This window comes from Octopus bimaculoides, chromosome 16 (assembly GCF_046866305.1).
Source record: "Octopus bimaculoides isolate indiv1 chromosome 16, ASM4686630v1, whole genome shotgun sequence".
Classification (NCBI taxonomy): Eukaryota; Metazoa; Mollusca; class Cephalopoda; order Octopoda; family Octopodidae; genus Octopus; species Octopus bimaculoides.
This window is the reverse complement of record NC_142943.1, coordinates 9693879-9718811: the sequence shown is the minus strand read 5'-3', so window position 1 is coordinate 9718811 and position 24933 is coordinate 9693879. Positions and strand designations below refer to the sequence as shown.

General features: G+C 42.0%; 1 protein-coding gene across 1 annotated transcript in view; it reads left to right on the top strand.

The window, feature by feature from the left end:
- Nucleotides 1-24933, top strand: part of LOC149132271 (uncharacterized) — a 249127-nt gene that overhangs the window by 74760 nt on the left and 149434 nt on the right. Inside the window, exon 5 of the mRNA XM_089364881.1 lies at nucleotides 312-24004. Within this exon, the coding sequence (XP_089221007.1) occupies nucleotides 312-24004 (23693 nt within the window). The remainder of the gene's footprint in view (nucleotides 1-311; nucleotides 24005-24933) is intronic.

The window sequence follows — 24933 nt, the reverse complement described above, 5'->3', positions numbered from 1 at the left end:
TTACACCAACACAAATACACACAGAAACTGAGGAGTCAACTTCCCAAATTCCTACAACGACTCACGCTATACCACCTACAAGTGAAAGAACAACACAACCTGAGGATATTCTAAAAACTGACACTGCAGAACCTCTCCCCACAACAACAAAACTACCAACTCAGTCAACTCTAGCCCAAGAAGTAGAAACATCTATGCCCACTACCATTTCTAATACCACAATGACACCAACAACTCAAACAACTATTGCTTCTTCAACAACAGAACATACCACTGTCACTGAACTCCCACCCATTGATACGTCTAGCACAGAAGCTACAACTATGACATCTACTGAAAAGACACCAGAAACTACAACACCAACAAGCACACTAGAAATGCTTACCACACAAGTCAAAGACAAAACGACACACGTTACACCAACAACACAAATACACACAGAAACTGACGAGTCAACTTCCCAACTTCCTACAACGACTCACGCTATACCACCTACAAGTGAAAGAACAACACAACCTAAAGATATTCTAAAAACTGACGCTGCAGAACCTCTCACCATAACTACAAAACTACCGACTCAGTCAACTCTAGCCGAAGAAGTAGAAACATCTATCCCCACTACCATTTCTCATACCACAATGACACCAACAATTCAAACAACTATTACTTCTTCAACAACAGAACATACGACTGTCACTGAACTCCCACGCAATGATACAACTAGCACAGAAGCTACAACTATGACAACGACTGAAAAGACACCAGAAACTACAACACCAACAAGCAAACTAGAAATGCTTACCACACAAGTCAAAGACACAACGACACACGTTACACCAACAACACAAATACACACAGAAACTGACGAGTCAACTTCCCAACTTCCTACAACGACACACGCTATACCACCTACAAGTGAAAGAACAACACAACCTAAAGATATTCTAAAAACTGACACTGCAGAACCTCTCACCACAACTACAAAACTACCAACTCAGTCAACTCTAGCCGAAGAAGTAGAAACATCTATGCCCACTACCATTTCTAATACCACAATGACACCAACAACTCAAACAACTATTGCTTCTTCAACAACAGAACATACGACTGTCACTGAACTCCCACCCACTGATACGTCTAGCAGAGAAGCTACAACTACGACATCGACTGAAAAGACACCAGAAAGTACAACACCAACAAACACACTAGAAATGCTTACCACACATGTCAAAGACACAACGACACACGTTACACCAACACAAATACACACAGAAACTGAGGAGTCAACTTCCCAAATTCCTACAACGACTCACGCTATACCACCTACAAGTGAAAGAACAACACAACCTGAGGATATTCTAAAAACTGACACTGCAGAACCTCTCCCCACAACAACAAAACTACCAACTCAGTCAACTCTAGCCCAAGAAGTAGAAACATCTATGCCCACTACCATTTCTAATACCACAATGACACCAACAACTCAAACAACTATTGCTTCTTCAACAACAGAACATACCACTGTCACTGAACTCCCACCCATTGATACGTCTAGCACAGAAGCTACAACTATGACATCTACTGAAAAGACACCAGAAACTACAACACCAACAAGCACACTAGAAATGCTTAACACACGTGTCAAAGACACAACGCCACACGTTACACCAACAACACAAATACACACAGAAACTGACGAGTCAACTTCCCAACTTCCTACGACTCACGCTATACCACCTACAAGTGACAGAACAACACAACCTGAAGATATTCTAAAAACTGACACTGCAGAACCTCTCACCATAACTACAAAACTACCGACTCAGTCAACTCTAGCCGAAGAAGTAGAAACATCTATGCCCACTACCATTTCTCATACCACAATGACACCAACAATTCAAACAACTATTGCTTCTTCAACAACAGAACATACGACTGTCACTGAACTCCCACCCATTGATACGTCTAGCACAGAAGCTACAACTATGACACCGACTGAAATGACACCAGAAAGAACAACACCAACAAGCACACTAGAAATGCTTACCACACATGTCAAAGACACAACGCCACACGTTACACCAACAACACAAATACACACAGAAACTGACGAGTCAACTTCCCAACTTCCTACGACTCACGCAATACCACCTACAAGTGACAGAACAACACAACCTGAAGATATTCTAAAAACTGACACTGCAGAACCTCTCACCATAACTACAAAACTACCAACTCAGTCAACTCTAGCCGAAGAAGTAGAAACATCTATGCCCACTACCATTTCTCATACCGCAATGACACCAACAACTCAAACAACTATTGCTTCTTCAACAACAGAACATACGACTGTCACTGAACTCCCACCGATTGATACGTCTAGCACAGAAGCTACAACTATGACATCTACTGAAAAGACACCAGAAACTACAACACCAACAAGCACACTAGAAATGCTTACCACACATGTCAAAGACACAACGACACACGTTACACCAACACAAATACACACAGAAACTGAGGAGTCAACTTCCCAAATTCCTACAACGACTCACGCTATACCACCTACAAGTGAAAGAACAACACAACCTGAGGATATTCTAAAAACTGACACTGCAGAACCTCTCACCATAACTACAAAACTACCGACTCAGTCAACTCTAGCCCAAGAAGTAGAAACATCTATGCCCACTACCATTTCTCATACCACAATGACACCAACAACTCAAACAACTATTGCTTCTTCAACAACAGAACATACGACTGTCACCGAACTCCCACCCATTGATACGTCTAGTACAGAAGCTACAACTATGACATCGACTGAAAAGACAACAGAAAGTACAACACCAACAAGCACACTAGAAATGCTTACCACACATGTCAAAGACACAACGACACACATTACACCAACAACACAAATACACACAGAAACTGAGCAGTCAACTTCCCAAATTCCTACAACGACTCACGCTATACCACCTACAAGTGACAGAACAACACAACCTGAGGATATTCTAAAAACTGACACTGCAGAACCTCTCACCACAACAACAAAACTACCAGATCAGTCAACTCTAGCCGAAGAAGTAGAAACATCTATGCCCACTGCCATTTCTCATACCACAATGACACCAACAACTCAAACAACTATTGCTTCTTCAACAACAGAACATACGACTGTCACTGAACTCCCACCCGTTGATACGTCTAGCACAGAAGCTACAACAATGACATCGACAGAAAAGACACCAGAAAGTACAACACCAACAAGCACACTAGAGATGCTTACCACACATGTCAAAGACACAACGCCACACGTTACACCAACAACACAAATACACACAGAAACTGACGAGTCAACTTCCCAACTTCCTACAACGACTCACGCTATACCACCTACAAGTGAAAGAACAACACAACCTAAAGATATTCTAAAAACTGACGCTGCAGAACCTCTCACCATAACTACAAAACTACCCACTCAGTCAACTCTAGCCGAAGAAGTAGAAACATCTATGCCCACTACCATTTCTCATACCCCAATGACACCAACAACTCAAACAACTATTGCTTCTTCAACAACAGAACATACGACTGTCACTGATCTACCACCCATTGATACGTCTAGCACAGAAGCTACAACTATGACATCGACTGAAAAGACACCAGGAAGTACAACCCCAACAAGCACACTAGAAATGCATACCACACATGTCAAAGACACAACGCCACACGTTACACCAACAACACAAATACACACAGAAACTGACGAGTCAACTTCCCAACTTCCTACAACGACTCGCGCTATACCAACTACAAGTGAAAGAACAACACAACCTGAGGATATTCTAAAAACTGACACTGCAGAACTTCTCCCCACAACAACAAGACTACCAACTCAGTCAACTCTAGCACAAGAAGTAGAAACATCTATGCCCACTACCATTTCTCATACCACAATGACACCAACAACTCAAACAACTATTGCTTCTTCAACAACAGAACATACGACTGTCACTGAACTCCCACCCATTGATACGTCTAGCACAGAAGCTACAACAATGACATCGACAGAAAAGACACCAGAAAGTACAACACCAACAAGCACACTAGAAATGCTTACCACACATGTCAAAGACACAACGCCACACGTTACACCAACAACACAAATACACACAGAAACTGACGAGTCAACTTCCCAACTTCCTACAACGACTCACGCTATACCACCTACAAGTGAAAGAACAACACAACCTGAAGATATTCTAAAAACTGACGCTGCAGAACCTCTCACCATAACTACAAAACTACCAACTCAGTCAACTCTAGCCGAAGAAGTAGAAACATCTATGCCCACTACCATTTCCCATACCCCAATGACACCAACAACTCAAACAACTATTGCTTCTTCAACAACAGAACATACGACTGTCACTGAACTCCCACCCATTGATACGTCTAGCACAGAAGCTACAACAATGACATCGACAGAAAAGACACCAGAAAGTACAACACCAACAAGCACACTAGAAATGCTTACCACATATGTCAAAGACACAACGCCACACGTTACACCAACAACACAAATACACACAGAAACTGACGAGTCAACTTCCCAACTTCCTCCAACGACTCACGCTATACCACCTACAAGTGAAAGAACAACACAACCTAAAGATATTCTAAAAACTGACGCTGCAGAACCTCTCACCATAACTACAAAACTACCAACTCAGTCAACTCTAGCCGAAGAAGTAGAAACATTTATGCCCACTACCATTTCTCATACCACAATGACACCAACAACTCAAACAACTATTGCTTCTTCAACAACAGAACATACGACTGTCACTGAACTCCCACCCGTTGATACGTCTAGCACAGAAGCTACAACAATGACATCGACTGAAAAGACACCAGAAAGTACAACACCAACAAGCACACTAGAAATGCTTACCACACATGTCAAAGACACAACGCCACACGTTACACCAACGACACAAATACACACAGAAACTGACGAGTCAACTTCCCAACTTCCTACAACGACTAACGCTATACCACCTACAAGTGAAAGAACAACACAACCTAAAGTTATTCTAAAAACTGACGCTGCAGAACCTCTCACCATAACTACAAAACTACCCACTCAGTCAACTCTAGCCGAAGAAGTAGAAACATCTATGCCCACTACCATTTCTCATACCCCAATGACACCAACAACTCAAACAACTATTGCTTCTTCAACAACAGAACATACGACTGTCACTGATCTACCACCCATTGATACGTCTAGCACAGAAGCTACAACTATGACATCGACTGAAAAGACACCAGAAACTACAACACCAACAAGCACACTAGAAATGCTTACCACACGTGTCAAAGACACAACGCCACACGTTACACCAACAACACAAATACACACAGAAACTGACGAGTCAACTTCCCAACTTCCTACAACGACTCACGCTATACCACCTACAAGTGACAGAACAACACAACCTGAAGATATTCTAAAAACTGGCACTGCAGAACCTCTCACCATAACTACAAATCTACCGACTCAGTCAACTCTAGACGAAGAAGTAGAAACATCTATGCCCACTACCATTTCTCATACCACAATGACACCAACAATTCAAACAACTATTGCTTCTTCAACAACAGAACATACCACTGTCACTGAACTCCCACCCATTGATACGTCTAGCACAGAAGCTACAACAATGACATCGACAGAAAAGACACCAGAAAGTACAACACCAACAAGCACACTAGAAATGCTTACCACACAAGTCAAAGACACAACGACACACGTTACACCAACAACACAAATACACACAGAAACTGACGAGTCAACTTCCCAACTTCCTACAACGACTCACGCTATACCACCTACAAGTGAAAGAACAACACAACCTAAAGATATTCTAAAAACTGACGCTGCAGAACCTCTCACCATAACTACAAAACTACCGACTCAGTCAACTCTAGCCGAAGAAGTAGAAACATCTATCCCCACTACCATTTCTCATACCACAATGACACCAACAATTCAAACAACTATTACTTCTTCAACAACAGAACATACGACTGTCACTGAACTCCCACGCAATGATACAACTAGCACAGAAGCTACAACTATGACAACGACTGAAAAGACACCAGAAACTACAACACCAACAAGCAAACTAGAAATGCTTACCACACAAGTCAAAGACACAACGACACACGTTACACCAACAACACAAATACACACAGAAACTGACGAGTCAACTTCCCAACTTCCTACAACGACACACGCTATACCACCTACAAGTGAAAGAACAACACAACCTAAAGATATTCTAAAAACTGACACTGCAGAACCTCTCACCACAACTACAAAACTACCAACTCAGTCAACTCTAGCCGAAGAAGTAGAAACATCTATGCCCACTACCATTTCTAATACCACAATGACACCAACAACTCAAACAACTATTGCTTCTTCAACAACAGAACATACGACTGTCACCGAACTCCCACCCATTGATACGTCTAGCACAGAAGCTACAACTATGACATCGACTGAAAAGACACCAGAAAGTACAACACCAACAAGCACACTAGAAATGCTTACCACACATGTCAAAGACACAACGACACACATTACACCAACAACACAAATACACACAGAAACTGAGCAGTCAAGTTCCCAAATTCCTACAACGACTCACGCTATACCAACTACAAGTGAAAGAACAACACAACCTGAGGATATTCTAAAAACTGACACTGCAGAACCTCTCACCACAACAACAAAACTACCAGATCAGTCAACTCTAGCCGAAGAAGTAGAAACATCTATGCCCACTGCCATTTCTCATACCACAATGACACCAACAACTCAAACAACTATTGCTTCTTCAACAACAGAACATACGACTGTCACTGAACTCCCACGCGTTGATACGTCTAGCACAGAAGCTACAACAATGACATCGACAGAAAAGACACCAGAAAGTACAACACCAACAAGCACACTAGAGATGCTTACCACACATGTCAAAGACACAACGCCACACGTTACACCAACAACACAAATACACACAGAAACTGACGAGTCAACTTCCGAACTTCCTACAACGACTCACGCTATACCACCTACAAGTGAAAGAACAACACAACCTAAAGATATTCTAAAAACTGACGCTGCAGAACCTCTCACCATAACTACAAAACTACCCACTCAGTCAACTCTAGCCGAAGAAGTAGAAACATCTATGCCCACTACCATTTCTCATACCCCAATGACACCAACAACTCAAACAACTATTGCTTCTTCAACAACAGAACATACGACTGTCACTGATCTACCACCCATTGATACGTCTAGCACAGAAGCTACAACTATGACATCGACTGAAAAGACACCAGAAACTACAACACCAACAAGCACACTAGAAATGCTTACCACACGTGTCAAAGACACAACGCCACACGTTACACCAACAACACAAATACACACCGAAACTGATGAGTCAACTTCCCAACTTCCTACAACGACTCACGCTATACCACCTACAAGTGACAGAACAACACAACCTGAAGATATTCTAAAAACTGGCACTGCAGAACCACTCACCATAACTACAAATCTACCGACTCAGTCAACTCTAGCCGAAGAAGTAGAAACATCTATGCCCACTACCATTTCTCATACCACAATGACACCAACAATTCAAACAACTATTGCTTCTTCAACAACAGAACATACGACTGTTACTGAACTCCCACGCAATGATACAACTAGCACAGAAGCTACAACTATGACACCGACTGAAAAGACACCAGAAACTACAACACCAACAAGCAAACTAGAAATGCTTACCACACAAGTCAAAGACACAACGACACGCGTTACACCAACAACACAAATACACACAGAAACTGACGAGTCAACTTCCCAACTTCCTACAACGACACACGCTATACCACCTACAAGTGAAAGAACAACTCAACCTAAAGATATTCTAAAAACTGACACTGCAGAACCTCTCACCACAACTACAAAACTACCAACTCAGTCAACTCTAGCCGAAGAAGTAGAAACATCTATGCCCACTACCATTTCTAATACCACAATGACACCAACAACTCAAACAACTATTGCTTCTTCAACAACAGAACATACGACTGTCACTGAACTCCCACGAACTGAGACAAGTAGCACAGACGCTACAACTATGACATCGACTGAAAAGACACCAGGAAGTACAACCCCAACAAGCACACTAGAAATGCTTACCACACATGTCAAAGACACAACGCCACACGTTACACCAACAACACAAATACACACAGAAACTGACGAGTCAACTTCCCAACTTCCTACAACGACTCGCGCTATACCAACTACAAGTGAAAGAACAACACAACCTGAGGATATTCTAAAAACTGACACTGCAGAACTTCTCCCCACAACAACAAGACTACCAACTCAGTCAACTCTAGCACAAGAAGTAGAAACATCTATGCCCACTACCATTTCTCATACCACAATGACACCAACAACTCAAACAACTATTGCTTCTTCAACAACAGAACATACGACTGTCACTGAACTCCCACCCATTGATACGTCTAGCACAGAAGCTACAACAATGACATCGACAGAAAAGACACCAGAAAGTACAACACCAACAAGCACACTAGAAATGCTTACCACACATGTCAAAGACACAACGCCACACGTTACACCAACAACACAAATACACACAGAAACTGACGAGTCAACTTCCCAACTTCCTACAACGACTCACGCTATACCACCTACAAGTGAAAGAACAACACAACCTGAAGATATTCTAAAAACTGACGCTGCAGAACCTCTCACCATAACTACAAAACTACCAACTCAGTCAACTCTAGCCGAAGAAGTAGAAACATCTATGCCCACTACCATTTCTCATACCACAATGACACCAACAATTCAAACAACTATTACTTCTTCAACAACAGAACATACGACTGTCACTGAACTCCCACGCAATGATACAACTAGCACAGAAGCTACAACTATGACACCGACTGAAAAGACACCAGAAACTACAACACCAACAAGCAAACTAGAAATGCTTACCACACAAGTCAAAGACACAACGACACACGTTACACCAACAACACAAATACACACAGAAACTGACGAGTCAACTTCCCAACTTCCTACAACGACTCACGCTATACCACCTACAAGTGACAGAACAACACAACCTGAAGAAATTCTTAAAACTGACACTGCAAAACCTCTCACCATAACTACAAAACTACCAACTCAGTCAACTCTAGCCGAAGAAGTAGAAACATCTATGCCCACTACCATTTCCCATACCCCAATGACACCAACAACTCAAACAACTATTGCTTCTTCAACAACAGAACATTCGACTGTCACTGAACTCCCACCCATTGATACGTCTAGCACAGAAGCTACAACTATGACATCGACTGAAAAGACACCAGAAACTACAACACCAACAAGCACACTAGAAATGCTTACCACACGTGTCAAAGACACAACGCCACACGTTACACCAACAACACAAATACACACAGAAACTGGCGAGTCAACTTCCCAACTTCCTACAACGACACACGCTATACCACCTACAAGTGAAAGAACAACACAACCTAAAGATATTCTAAAAACTGACACTGCAGAACCTCTCACCACAACTACAAAACTACCAGATCAGTCAACTCTAGCCGAAGAAGTAGAAACATCTATGCCCACTACCATTTCTCATACCACAATGACACCAACAACTCAAACAACTATTGCTTCTTCAACAACAGAACATACGACTGTCACTGAACTCCCACCCATTGATACGTCTAGCACAGAAGCTACAACAATGACATCGACAGAAAAGACACCAGAAAGTACAACACCAACAAGCACACTAGAAATGCTTACCACACATGTCAAAGACACAACGCCACACGTTACACCAACAACACAAATACACACAGAAACTGACGAGTCAACTTCCCAACTTCCTCCAACGACTCACGCTATACCACCTACAAGTGACAGAACAACACAACCTGAAGATATTCTAAAAACTGGCACTGCAGAACCTCTCACCATAACTACAAATCTACCGACTCAGTCAACTCTAGCCGAAGAAGTAGAAACATCTATGCCCACTACCATTTCTCATACCACAATGACACCAACAATTCAAACAACTATTGCTTCTTCAACAACAGAACATACCACTGTCACTGAACTCCCACCCATTGATACGTCTAGCACAGAAGCTACAACAATGACATCGACAGAAAAGACACCAGAAAGTACAACACCAACAAGCACACTAGAAATGCTTACCACACAAGTCAAAGACACAACGACACACGTTACACCAACAACACAAATACACACAGAAACTGACGAGTCAACTTCCCAACTTCCTACAACGACTCACGCTATACCACCTACAAGTGAAAGAACAACACAACCTAAAGATATTCTAAAAACTGACGCTGCAGAACCTCTCACCATAACTACAAAACTACCGACTCAGTCAACTCTAGCCGAAGAAGTAGAAACATCTATCCCCACTACCATTTCTCATACAACAATGACACCAACAATTCAAACAACTATTACTTCTTCAACAACAGAACATACGACTGTCACTGAACTCCCACGCAATGATACAACTAGCACAGAAGCTACAACTATGACAACGACTGAAAAGACACCAGAAACTACAACACCAACAAGCAAACTAGAAATGCTTACCACACAAGTCAAAGACACAACGACACACGTTACACCAACAACACAAATACACACAGAAACTGACGAGTCAACTTCCCAACTTCCTACAACGACACACGCTATACCACCTACAAGTGAAAGAACAACACAACCTAAAGATATTCTAAAAACTGACACTGCAGAACCTCTCACCACAACTACAAAACTACCAACTCAGTCAACTCTAGCCGAAGAAGTAGAAACATCTATGCCCACTACCATTTCTAATACCACAATGACACCAACAACTCAAACAACTATTACTTCTTCAACAACAGAACATACGACTGTCACCGAACTCCCACCCATTGATACGTCTAGCACAGAAGCTACAACTATGACATCGACTGAAAAGACACCAGAAAGTACAACACCAACAAGCACACTAGAAATGCTTACCACACATGTCAAAGACACAACGACACACATTACACCAACAACACAAATACACACAGAAACTGAGGAGTCAACTTCCCAAATTCCTACAACGACTCACGCTATACCAACTACAAGTGACAGAACAACACAACCTGAAGATATTCTAAAAACTGACACTGCAGAACCTCTCACCACAACTACAAAACTACCAGCTCAGTCAACTCTAGGCGAAGAAGTAGAAACATCTATGCCCACTACCATTTCTCATACCACAATGACACCAACAACTCAAACAACTATTGCTTCTTCAACAACAGAACATACGACTGTCACTGAACTCCCACCCATTGATACGTCTAGCACAGAAGCTACAACTATGACATCTACTGAAAAGACACCAGAAACTACAACACCAACAAGCACACTAGAAATGCTTACCACACGTGTCAAAGACACAACGCCACACGTTACACCAACAACACAAATACACACAGAAACTGACGAGTCAACTTCCCAACTTCCTACGACTCACGCTATACCACCTACAAGTGACAGAACAACACAACATGAAGATATTCTAAAAACTGACACTGCAGAACCTCTCACCATAACTACAAAACTACCGACTCAGTCAACTCTAGCCGAAGAAGTAGAAACATCTATGCCCACTACCATTTCTCATACCGCAATGACACCAACAACTCAAACAACTATTGCTTCTTCAACAACAGAACATACGACTGTCACTGAACTCCCACCCACTGATACGTCTAGCACAGAAGCTACAACTACGACATCTACTGAAAAGACACCAGAAACTACAACACCAACAAGCACACTAGAAATGCTTACCACACATGTCAAAGACAAAACGACACACGTTACACCAACACAAATACACACAGAAACTGAGGAGTCAACTTCCCAAATTCCTACAACGACTCACGCTATACCACCTACAAGTGAAAGAACAACACAACCTGAGGATATTCTAAAAACTGACACTGCAGAACCTCTCACCATAACTACAAAACTACCGACTCAGTCAACTCTAGCCCAAGAAGTAGAAACATCTATGCCCACTACCATTTCTCATACCACAATGACACCAACAACTCAAACAACTATTGCTTCTTCAACAACAGAACATACGACTGTCACGGAACTCCCACCCATTGATACGTCTAGTACAGAAGCTACAACTATGACATCGACTGAAAAGACACCAGAAAGTACAACACCAACAAGCACACTAGAAATGCTTACCACACATGTCAAAGACACAACGACACACATTACACCAACAACACAAATACACACAGAAACTGAGCAGTCAACTTCCCAAATTCCTACAACGACTCACGCTATACCAACTACAAGTGAAAGAACAACACAACCTGAGGATATTCTAAAAACTGACACTGCAGAACCTCTCACCACAACAACAAAACTACCAGCTCAGTCAACTCTAGGCGAAGAAGTAGAAACATCTATGCCCACTACCATTTCTCATACCACAATGACACCAACAACTCAAACAACTATTGCTTCTTCAACAACAGAACATACGACTGTCACTGAACTCCCACCCATTGATACGTCTAGCACAGAAGCTACAACTATGACATCTACTGAAAAGACACCAGAAACTACAACACCAACAAGCACACTAGAAATGCTTACCACACGTGTCAAAGACACAACGCCACACGTTACACCAACAACACAAATACACACAGAAACTGACGAGTCAACTTCCCAACTTCCTACGACTCACGCTATACCACCTACAAGTGACAGAACAACACAACCTGAAGATATTCTAAAAACTGACACTGCAGAACCTCTCACCATAACTACAAAACTACCGACTCAGTCAACTCTCGCCGAAGAAGTAGAAACATCTATGCCCACAACCATTCCTCATACCACAATGACACCAACAACTCAAACAACTATTGCTTCTTCAACAACAGAACATACGACTGTCACTGAACTCCCACCCACTGATACGTCTAGCACAGAAGCTACAACTACGACATCGACTGAAAAGACACCAGAAAGTACAACACCAACAAACACACTAGAAATGCTTACCACACATGTCAAAGACACAACGACACACGTTACACCAACACAAATACACACAGAAACTGAGGAGTCAACTTCCCAAATTCCTACAACGACTCACGCTATACCACCTACAAGTGAAAGAACAACACAACCTGAGGATATTCTAAAAACTGACACTGCAGAACCTCTCCCCACAACAACAAAACTACCAACTCAGTCAACTCTAGCCCAAGAAGTAGAAACATCTATGCCCACTACCATTTCTCATACCACAATGACACCAACAACTCAAACAACTATTGCTTCTTCAACAACAGAACATACCACTGTCACTGAACTCCCACCCATTGATACGTCTAGCACAGAAGCTACAACAATGACATCGACAGAAAAGACACCAGAAAGTACAACACCAACAAGCACACTAGAAATGCTTACCACACAAGTCAAAGACACAACGACACACGTTACACCAACAACACAAATACACACAGAAACTGACGAGTCAACTTCCCAACTTCCTACAACGACTCACGCTATACCACCTACAAGTGAAAGAACAACACAACCTAAAGATATTCTAAAAACTGACGCTGCAGAACCTCTCACCATAACTACAAAACTACCGACTCAGTCAACTCTAGCCGAAGAAGTAGAAACATCTATCCCCACTACCATTTCTCATACCACAATGACACCAACAATTCAAACAACTATTACTTCTTCAACAACAGAACATACGACTGTCACTGAACTCCCACGCAATGATACAACTAGCACAGAAGCTACAACTATGACAACGACTGAAAAGACACCAGAAACTACAACACCAACAAGCAAACTAGAAATGCTTACCACACAAGTCAAAGACACAACGACACACGTTACACCAACAACACAAATACACACAGAAACTGACGAGTCAACTTCCCAACTTCCTACAACGACACACGCTATACCACCTACAAGTGAAAGAACAACACAACCTAAAGATATTCTAAAAACTGACACTGCAGAACCTCTCACCACAACTACAAAACTACCAACTCAGTCAACTCTAGCCGAAGAAGTAGAAACATCTATGCCCACTACCATTTCTAATACCACAATGACACCAACAACTCAAACAACTATTACTTCTTCAACAACAGAACATACGACTGTCACCGAACTCCCACCCATTGATACGTCTAGCACAGAAGCTACAACTATGACATCGACTGAAAAGACACCAGAAAGTACAACACCAACAAGCACACTAGAAATGCTTACCACACATGTCAAAGACACAACGACACACATTACACCAACAACACAAATACACACAGAAACTGAGGAGTCAACTTCCCAAATTCCTACAACGACTCACGCTATACCAACTACAAGTGACAGAACAACACAACCTGAAGATATTCTAAAAACTGACACTGCAGAACCTCTCACCACAACTACAAAACTACCAGCTCAGTCAACTCTAGGCGAAGAAGTAGAAACATCTATGCCCACTACCATTTCTCATACCACAATGACACCAACAACTCAAACAACTATTGCTTCTTCAACAACAGAACATACGACTGTCACTGAACTCCCACCCATTGATACGTCTAGCACAGAAGCTACAACTATGACATCTACTGAAAAGACACCAGAAACTACAACACCAACAAGCACACTAGAAATGCTTACCACACGTGTCAAAGACACAACGCCACACGTTACACCAACAACACAAATACACACAGAAACTGACGAGTCAACTTCCCAACTTCCTACGACTCACGCTATACCACCTACAAGTGACAGAACAACACAACCTGAAGATATTCTAAAAACTGACACTGCAGAACCTCTCACCATAACTACAAAACTACCGACTCAGTCAACTCTAGCCGAAGAAGTAGAAACATCTATGCCCACTACCATTTCTCATACCGCAATGACACCAACAACTCAAACAACTATTGCTTCTTCAACAACAGAACATACGACTGTCACTGAACTCCCACCCACTGATACGTCTAGCACAGAAGCTACAACTACGACATCTACTGAAAAGACACCAGAAACTACAACACCAACAAGCACACTAGAAATGCTTACCACACATGTCAAAGACAAAACGACACACGTTACACCAACACAAATACACACAGAAACTGAGGAGTCAACTTCCCAAATTCCTACAACGACTCACGCTATACCACCTACAAGTGAAAGAACAACACAACCTGAGGATATTCTAAAAACTGACACTGCAGAACCTCTCACCATAACTACAAAACTACCGACTCAGTCAACTCTAGCCCAAGAAGTAGAAACATCTATGCCCACTACCATTTCTCATACCACAATGACACCAACAACTCAAACAACTATTGCTTCTTCAACAACAGAACATACGACTGTCACGGAACTCCCACCCATTGATACGTCTAGTACAGAAGCTACAACTATGACATCGACTGAAAAGACACCAGAAAGTACAACACCAACAAGCACACTAGAAATGCTTACCACACATGTCAAAGACACAACGACACACATTACACCAACAACACAAATACACACAGAAACTGAGCAGTCAACTTCCCAAATTCCTACAACGACTCACGCTATACCAACTACAAGTGAAAGAACAACACAACCTGAGGATATTCTAAAAACTGACACTGCAGAACCTCTCACCACAACAACAAAACTACCAGCTCAGTCAACTCTAGGCGAAGAAGTAGAAACATCTATGCCCACTACCATTTCTCATACCACAATGACACCAACAACTCAAACAACTATTGCTTCTTCAACAACAGAACATACGACTGTCACTGAACTCCCACCCATTGATACGTCTAGCACAGAAGCTACAACTATGACATCTACTGAAAAGACACCAGAAACTACAACACCAACAAGCACACTAGAAATGCTTACCACACGTGTCAAAGACACAACGCCACACGTTACACCAACAACACAAATACACACAGAAACTGACGAGTCAACTTCCCAACTTCCTACGACTCACGCTATACCACCTACAAGTGACAGAACAACACAACCTGAAGATATTCTAAAAACTGACACTGCAGAACCTCTCACCATAACTACAAAACTACCGACTCAGTCAACTCTCGCCGAAGAAGTAGAAACATCTATGCCCACAACCATTCCTCATACCACAATGACACCAACAACTCAAACAACTATTGCTTCTTCAACAACAGAACATACGACTGTCACTGAACTCCCACCCACTGATACGTCTAGCACAGAAGCTACAACTACGACATCGACTGAAAAGACACCAGAAAGTACAACACCAACAAACACACTAGAAATGCTTACCACACATGTCAAAGACACAACGACACACGTTACACCAACACAAATACACACAGAAACTGAGGAGTCAACTTCCCAAATTCCTACAACGACTCACGCTATACCACCTACAAGTGAAAGAACAACACAACCTGAGGATATTCTAAAAACTGACACTGCAGAACCTCTCCCCACAACAACAAAACTACCAACTCAGTCAACTCTAGCCCAAGAAGTAGAAACATCTATGCCCACTACCATTTCTCATACCACAATGACACCAACAACTCAAACAACTATTGCTTCTTCAACAACAGAACATACCACTGTCACTGAACTCCCACCCATTGATACGTCTAGCACAGAAGCTACAACAATGACATCGACAGAAAAGACACCAGAAAGTACAACACCAACAAGCACACTAGAAATGCTTACCACACAAGTCAAAGACACAACGACACACGTTACACCAACAACACAAATACACACAGAAACTGACGAGTCAACTTCCCAACTTCCTACAACGACTCACGCTATACCACCTACAAGTGAAAGAACAACACAACCTAAAGATATTCTAAAAACTGACGCTGCAGAACCTCTCACCATAACTACAAAACTACCGACTCAGTCAACTCTAGCCGAAGAAGTAGAAACATCTATCCCCACTACCATTTCTCATACCACAATGACACCAACAATTCAAACAACTATTACTTCTTCAACAACAGAACATACGACTGTCACTGAACTCCCACGCAATGATACAACTAGCACAGAAGCTACAACTATGACAACGACTGAAAAGACACCAGAAACTACAACACCAACAAGCAAACTAGAAATGCTTACCACACAAGTCAAAGACACAACGACACACGTTACACCAACAACACAAATACACACAGAAACTGACGAGTCAACTTCCCAACTTCCTACAACGACACACGCTATACCACCTACAAGTGAAAGAACAACACAACCTAAAGATATTCTAAAAACTGACACTGCAGAACCTCTCACCACAACTACAAAACTACCAACTCAGTCAACTCTAGCCGAAGAAGTAGAAACATCTATGCCCACTACCATTTCTAATACCACAATGACACCAACAACTCAAACAACTATTACTTCTTCAACAACAGAACATACGACTGTCACCGAACTCCCACCCATTGATACGTCTAGCACAGAAGCTACAACTATGACATCGACTGAAAAGACACCAGAAAGTACAACACCAACAAGCACACTAGAAATGCTTACCACACATGTCAAAGACACAACGACACACATTACACCAACAACACAAATACACACAGAAACTGAGGAGTCAACTTCCCAAATTCCTACAACGACTCACGCTATACCAACTACAAGTGACAGAACAACACAACCTGAAGATATTCTAAAAACTGACACTGCAGAACCTCTCACCACAACTACAAAACTACCAGCTCAGTCAACTCTAGGCGAAGAAGTAGAAACATCTATGCCCACTACCATTTCTCATACCACAATGACACCAACAACTCAAACAACTATTGCTTCTTCAACAACAGAACATACGACTGTCACTGAACTCCCACCCATTGATACGTCTAGCACAGAAGCTACAACTATGACATCTACTGAAAAGACACCAGAAACTACAACACCAACAAGCACACTAGAAATGCTTACCACACGTGTCAAAGACACAACGCCACACGTTACACCAACAACACAAATACACACAGAAACTGACGAGTCAACTTCCCAACTTCCTACGACTCACGCTATACCACCTACAAGTGACAGAACAACACAACCTGAAGATATTCTAAAAACTGACACTGCAGAACCTCTCACCATAACTACAAAACTACCGACTCAGTCAACTCTAGCCGAAGAAGTAGAAACATCTATGCCCACTACCATTTCTCATACCGCAATGACACCAACAACTCAAACAACTATTGCTTCTTCAACAACAGAACATACGACTGTCACTGAACTCCCACCCACTGATACGTCTAGCACAGAAGCTACAACTACGACATCTACTGAAAAGACACCAGAAACTACAACACCAACAAGCACACTAGAAATGCTTACCACACATGTCAAAGACAAAACGACACACGTTACACCAACACAAATACACACAGAAACTGAGGAGTCAACTTCCCAAATTCCTACAACGACTCACGCTATACCACCTACAAGTGAAAGAACAACACAACCTGAGGATATTCTAAAAACTGACACTGCAGAACCTCTCACCATAACTACAAAACTACCGACTCAGTCAACTCTAGCCCAAGAAGTAGAAACATCTATGCCCACTACCATTTCTCATACCACAATGACACCAACAACTCAAACAACTATTGCTTCTTCAACAACAGAACATACGACTGTCACCGAACTCCCACCCATTGATACGTCTAGTACAGAAGCTACAACTATGACATCGACTGAAAAGACACCAGAAAGTACAACACCAACAAGCACACTAGAAATGCTTACCACACATGTCAAAGACACAACGACACACATTACACCAACAACACAAATACACACAGAAACTGAGCAGTCAACTTCCCAAATTCCTACAACGACTCACGCTATACCAACTACAAGTGAAAGAACAACACAACCTGAGGATATTCTAAAAACTGACACTGCAGAACCTCTCACCACAACAACAAAACTACCAGCTCAGTCAACTCTAGGCGAAGAAGTAGAAACATCTATGCCCACTACCATTTCTCATACCACAATGACACCAACAACTCAAACAACTATTGCTTCTTCAACAACAGAACATACGACTGTCACTGAACTCCCACCCATTGATACGTCTAGCACAGAAGCTACAACTATGACATCTACTGAAAAGACACCAGAAACTACAACACCAACAAGCACACTAGAAATGCTTACCACACGTGTCAAAGACACAACGCCACACGTTACACCAACAACACAAATACACACAGAAACTGACGAGTCAACTTCCCAACTTCCTACGACTCACGCTATACCACCTACAAGTGACAGAACAACACAACCTGAAGATATTCTAAAAACTGACACTGCAGAACCTCTCACCATAACTACAAAACTACCGACTCATTCAACTCTCGCCGAAGAAGTAGAAACATCTATGCCCACAACCATTCCTCATACCACAATGACACCAACAACTCAAACAACTATTGCTTCTTCAACAACAGAACATACGACTGTCACTGAACTCCCACCCACTGATACGTCTAGCACAGAAGCTACAACTACGACATCGACTGAAAAGACACCAGAAAGTACAACACCAACAAACACACTAGAAATGCTTACCACACATGTCAAAGACACAACGACACACGTTACACCAACACAAATACACACAGAAACTGAGGAGTCAACTTCCCAAATTCCTACAACGACTCACGCTATACCACCTACAAGTGAAAGAACAACACAACCTGAGGATATTCTAAAAACTGACACTGCAGAACCTCTCCCCACAACAACAAAACTACCAACTCAGTCAACTCTAGCCCAAGAAGTAGAAACATCTATGCCCACTACCATTTCTCATACCACAATGACACCAACAACTCAAACAACTATTGCTTCTTCAACAACAGAACATACCACTGTCACTGAACTCCCACCCATTGATACGTCTAGCACAGAAGCTACAACAATGACATCGACAGAAAAGACACCAGAAAGTACAACACCAACAAACACACTAGAAATGCTTACCACACATGTCAAAGACACAACGCCACACGTTACACCAACAACACAAATACACACAGAAACTGACGAGTCAACTTCCCAACTTCCTACGACTCACGCAATACCACCTACAAGTGACAGAACAACACAACCTGAAGATATTCTAAAAACTGACACTGCAGAACCTCTCACCATAACTACAAAACTACCAACTCAGTCAACTCTAGCCGAAGAAGTAGAAACATCTATGCCCACTACCATTTCTCATACCGCAATGACACCAACAACTCAAACAACTATTGCTTCTTCAACAACAGAACATACGACTGTCACTGAACTCCCACCGATTGATACGTCTAGCACAGAAGCTACAACTATGACATCTACTGAAAAGACACCAGAAACTACAACACCAACAAGCACACTAGAAATGCTTACCACACATGTCAAAGACACAACGACACACGTTACACCAACACAAATACACACAGAAACTGAGGAGTCAACTTCCCAAATTCCTACAACGACTCACGCTATACCACCTACAAGTGAAAGAACAACACAACCTGAGGATATTCTAAAAACTGACACTGCAGAACCTCTCACCATAACTACAAAACTACCGACTCAGTCAACTCTAGCCCAAGAAGTAGAAACATCTATGCCCACTACCATTTCTCATACCACAATGACACCAACAACTCAAACAACTATTGCTTCTTCAACAACAGAACATACGACTGTCACTGAACTCCCACCGATTGATACGTCTAGCACAGAAGCTACAACTATGACATCTACTGAAAAGACACCAGAAACTACAACACCAACAAGCACACTAGAAATGCTTACCACACATGTCAAAGACACAACGACACACGTTACACCAACACAAATACACACAGAAACTGAGGAGTCAACTTCCCAAATTCCTACAACGACTCACGCTATACCACATACAAGTGAAAGAACAACACAACCTGAGGATATTCTAAAAACTGACACTGCAGAACCTCTCACCATAACTACAAAACTACCGACTCAGTCAACTCTAGCCCAAGAAGTAGAAACATCTATGCCCACTACCATTTCTCATACCACAATGACACCAACAACTCAAACAACTATTGCTTCTTCAACAACAGAACATACGACTGTCACCGAACTCCCACCCATTGATACGTCTAGTACAGAAGCTACAACTATGACATCGACTGAAAAGACACCAGAAAGTACAACACCAACAAACACACTAGAAATGCTTACCACACATGTCAAAGACACAACGACACACGTTACACCAACACAAATACACACAGAAACTGAGGAGTCAACTTCCCAAATTCCTACAACGACTCACGCTATACCACCTACAAGTGAAAGAACAACACAACCTGAGGATATTCTAAAAACTGACACTGCAGAACCTCTCCCCACAACAACAAAACTACCAACTCAGTCAACTCTAGCCCAAGAAGTAGAAACATCTATGCCCACTACCATTTCTCATACCACAATGACACCAACAACTCAAACAACTATTGCTTCTTCAACAACAGAACATACCACTGTCACTGAACTCCCACCCATTGATACGTCTAGCACAGAAGCTACAACAATGACATCGACAGAAAAGACACCAGAAAGTACAACACCAACAAGCACACTAGAAATGCTTACCACACAAGTCAAAGACACAACGACACACGTTACACCAACAACACAAATACACACAGAAACTGACGAGTCAACTTCCCAACTTCCTACAACGACTCACGCTATACCACCTACAAGTGAAAGAACAACACAACCTAAAGATATTCTAAAAACTGACGCTGCAGAACCTCTCACCATAACTACAAAACTACCGACTCAGTCAACTCTAGCCGAAGAAGTAGAAACATCTATCCCCACTACCATTTCTCATACCACAATGACACCAACAATTCAAACAACTATTACTTCTTCAACAACAGAACATACGACTGTCACTGAACTCCCACGCAATGATACAACTAGCACAGAAGCTACAACTATGACAACGACTGAAAAGACACCAGAAACTACAACACCAACAAGCAAACTAGAAATGCTTACCACACAAGTCAAAGACACAACGACACACGTTACACCAACAACACAAATACACACAGAAACTGACGAGTCAACTTCCCAACTTCCTACAACGACTCACGCTATACCAACTACAAGTGACAGAACAACACAACCTGAAGATATTCTAAAAACTGACACTGCAGAACCTCTCACCACAACTACAAAACTACCAGCTCAGTCAACTCTAGGCGAAGAAGTAGAAACATCTATGCCCACTACCATTTCTCATACCACAATGACACCAACAACTCAAACAACTATTGCTTCTTCAACAACAGAACATACGACTGTCACTGAACTCCCACCCATTGATACGTCTAGCACAGAAGCTACAACTATGACATCTACTGAAAAGACACCAGAAACTACAACACCAACAAGCACACTAGAAATGCTTACCACACGTGTCAAAGACACAACGCCACACGTTACACCAACAACACAAATACACACAGAAACTGACGAGTCAACTTCCCAACTTCCTACGACTCACGCTATACCACCTACAAGTGACAGAACAACACAACCTGAAGATATTCTAAAAACTGACACTGCAGAACCTCTCACCATAACTACAAAACTACCGACTCAGTCAACTCTAGCCGAAGAAGTAGAAACATCTATGCCCACTACCATTTCTCATACCGCAATGACACCAACAACTCAAACAACTATTGCTTCTTCAACAACAGAACATACGACTGTCACTGAACTCCCACCCACTGATACGTCTAGCACAGAAGCTACAACTACGACATCTACTGAAAAGACACCAGAAACTACAACACCAACAAGCACACTAGAAATGCTTACCACACATGTCAAAGACAAAACGACACACGTTACACCAACACAAATACACACAGAAACTGAGGAGTCAACTTCCCAAATTCCTACAACGACTCACGCTATACCACCTACAAGTGAAAGAACAACACAACCTGAGGATATTCTAAAAACTGACACTGCAGAACCTCTCACCATAACTACAAAACTACCGACTCAGTCAACTCTAGCCCAAGAAGTAGAAACATCTATGCCCACTACCATTTCTCATACCACAATGACACCAACAACTCAAACAACTATTGCTTCTTCAACAACAGAACATACGACTGTCACCGAACTCCCACCCATTGATACGTCTAGTACAGAAGCTACAACTATGACATCGACTGAAAAGACACCAGAAAGTACAACACCAACAAGCACACTAGAAATGCTTACCACACATGTCAAAGACACAACGACACACATTACACCAACAACACAAATACACACAGAAACTGAGCAGTCAACTTCCCAAATTCCTACAACGACTCACGCTATACCAACTAAAAGTGAAAGAACAACACAACCTGAGGATATTCTAAAAACTGACACTGCAGAACCTCTCACCACAACAACAAAACTACCAGCTCAGTCAACTCTAGGCGAAGAAGTAGAAACATCTATGCCCACTACCATTTCTCATACCACAATGACACCAACAACTCAAACAACTATTGCTTCTTCAACAACAGAACATACGACTGTCACTGAACTCCCACCCATTGATACGTCTAGCACAGAAGCTACAACTATGACATCTACTGAAAAGACACCAGAAACTACAACACCAACAAGCACACTAGAAATGCTTACCACACGTGTCAAAGACACAACGCCACACGTTACACCAACAACACAAATACACACAGAAACTGACGAGTCAACTTCCCAACTTCCTACGACTCACGCTATACCACCTACAAGTGACAGAACAACACAACCTGAAGATATTCTAAAAACTGACACTGCAGAACCTCTCACCATAACTACAAAACTACCGACTCAGTCAACTCTCGCCGAAGAAGTAGAAACATCTATGCCCACAACCATTCCTCATACCACAATGACACCAACAACTCAAACAACTATTGCTTCTTCAACAACAGAACATACGACTGTCACTGAACTCCCACCCATTGATACGTCTAGCACAGAAGCTACAAAAATGACATCGACAGAAAAGACACCAGAAAGTACAACACCAACAAACACACTAGAAATGCTTACCACACATGTCAAAGACACAACGCCACACGTTACACCAACAACACAAATACACACAGAAACTGACGAGTCAACTTCCCAACTTCCTACGACTCACGCAATACCACCTACAAGTGACAGAACAACACAACCTGAAGATATTCTAAAAACTGACACTGCAGAACCTCTCACCATAACTACAAAACTACCAACTCAGTCAACTCTAGCCGAAGAAGTAGAAACATCTATGCCCACTACCATTTCTCATACCGCAATGACACCAACAACTCAAACAACTATTGCTTCTTCAACAACAGAACATACGACTGTCACTGAACTCCCACCGATTGATACGTCTAGCACAGAAGCTACAACTATGACATCTACTGAAAAGACACCAGAAACTACAACACCAACAAGCACACTAGAAATGCTTACCACACATGTCAAAGACA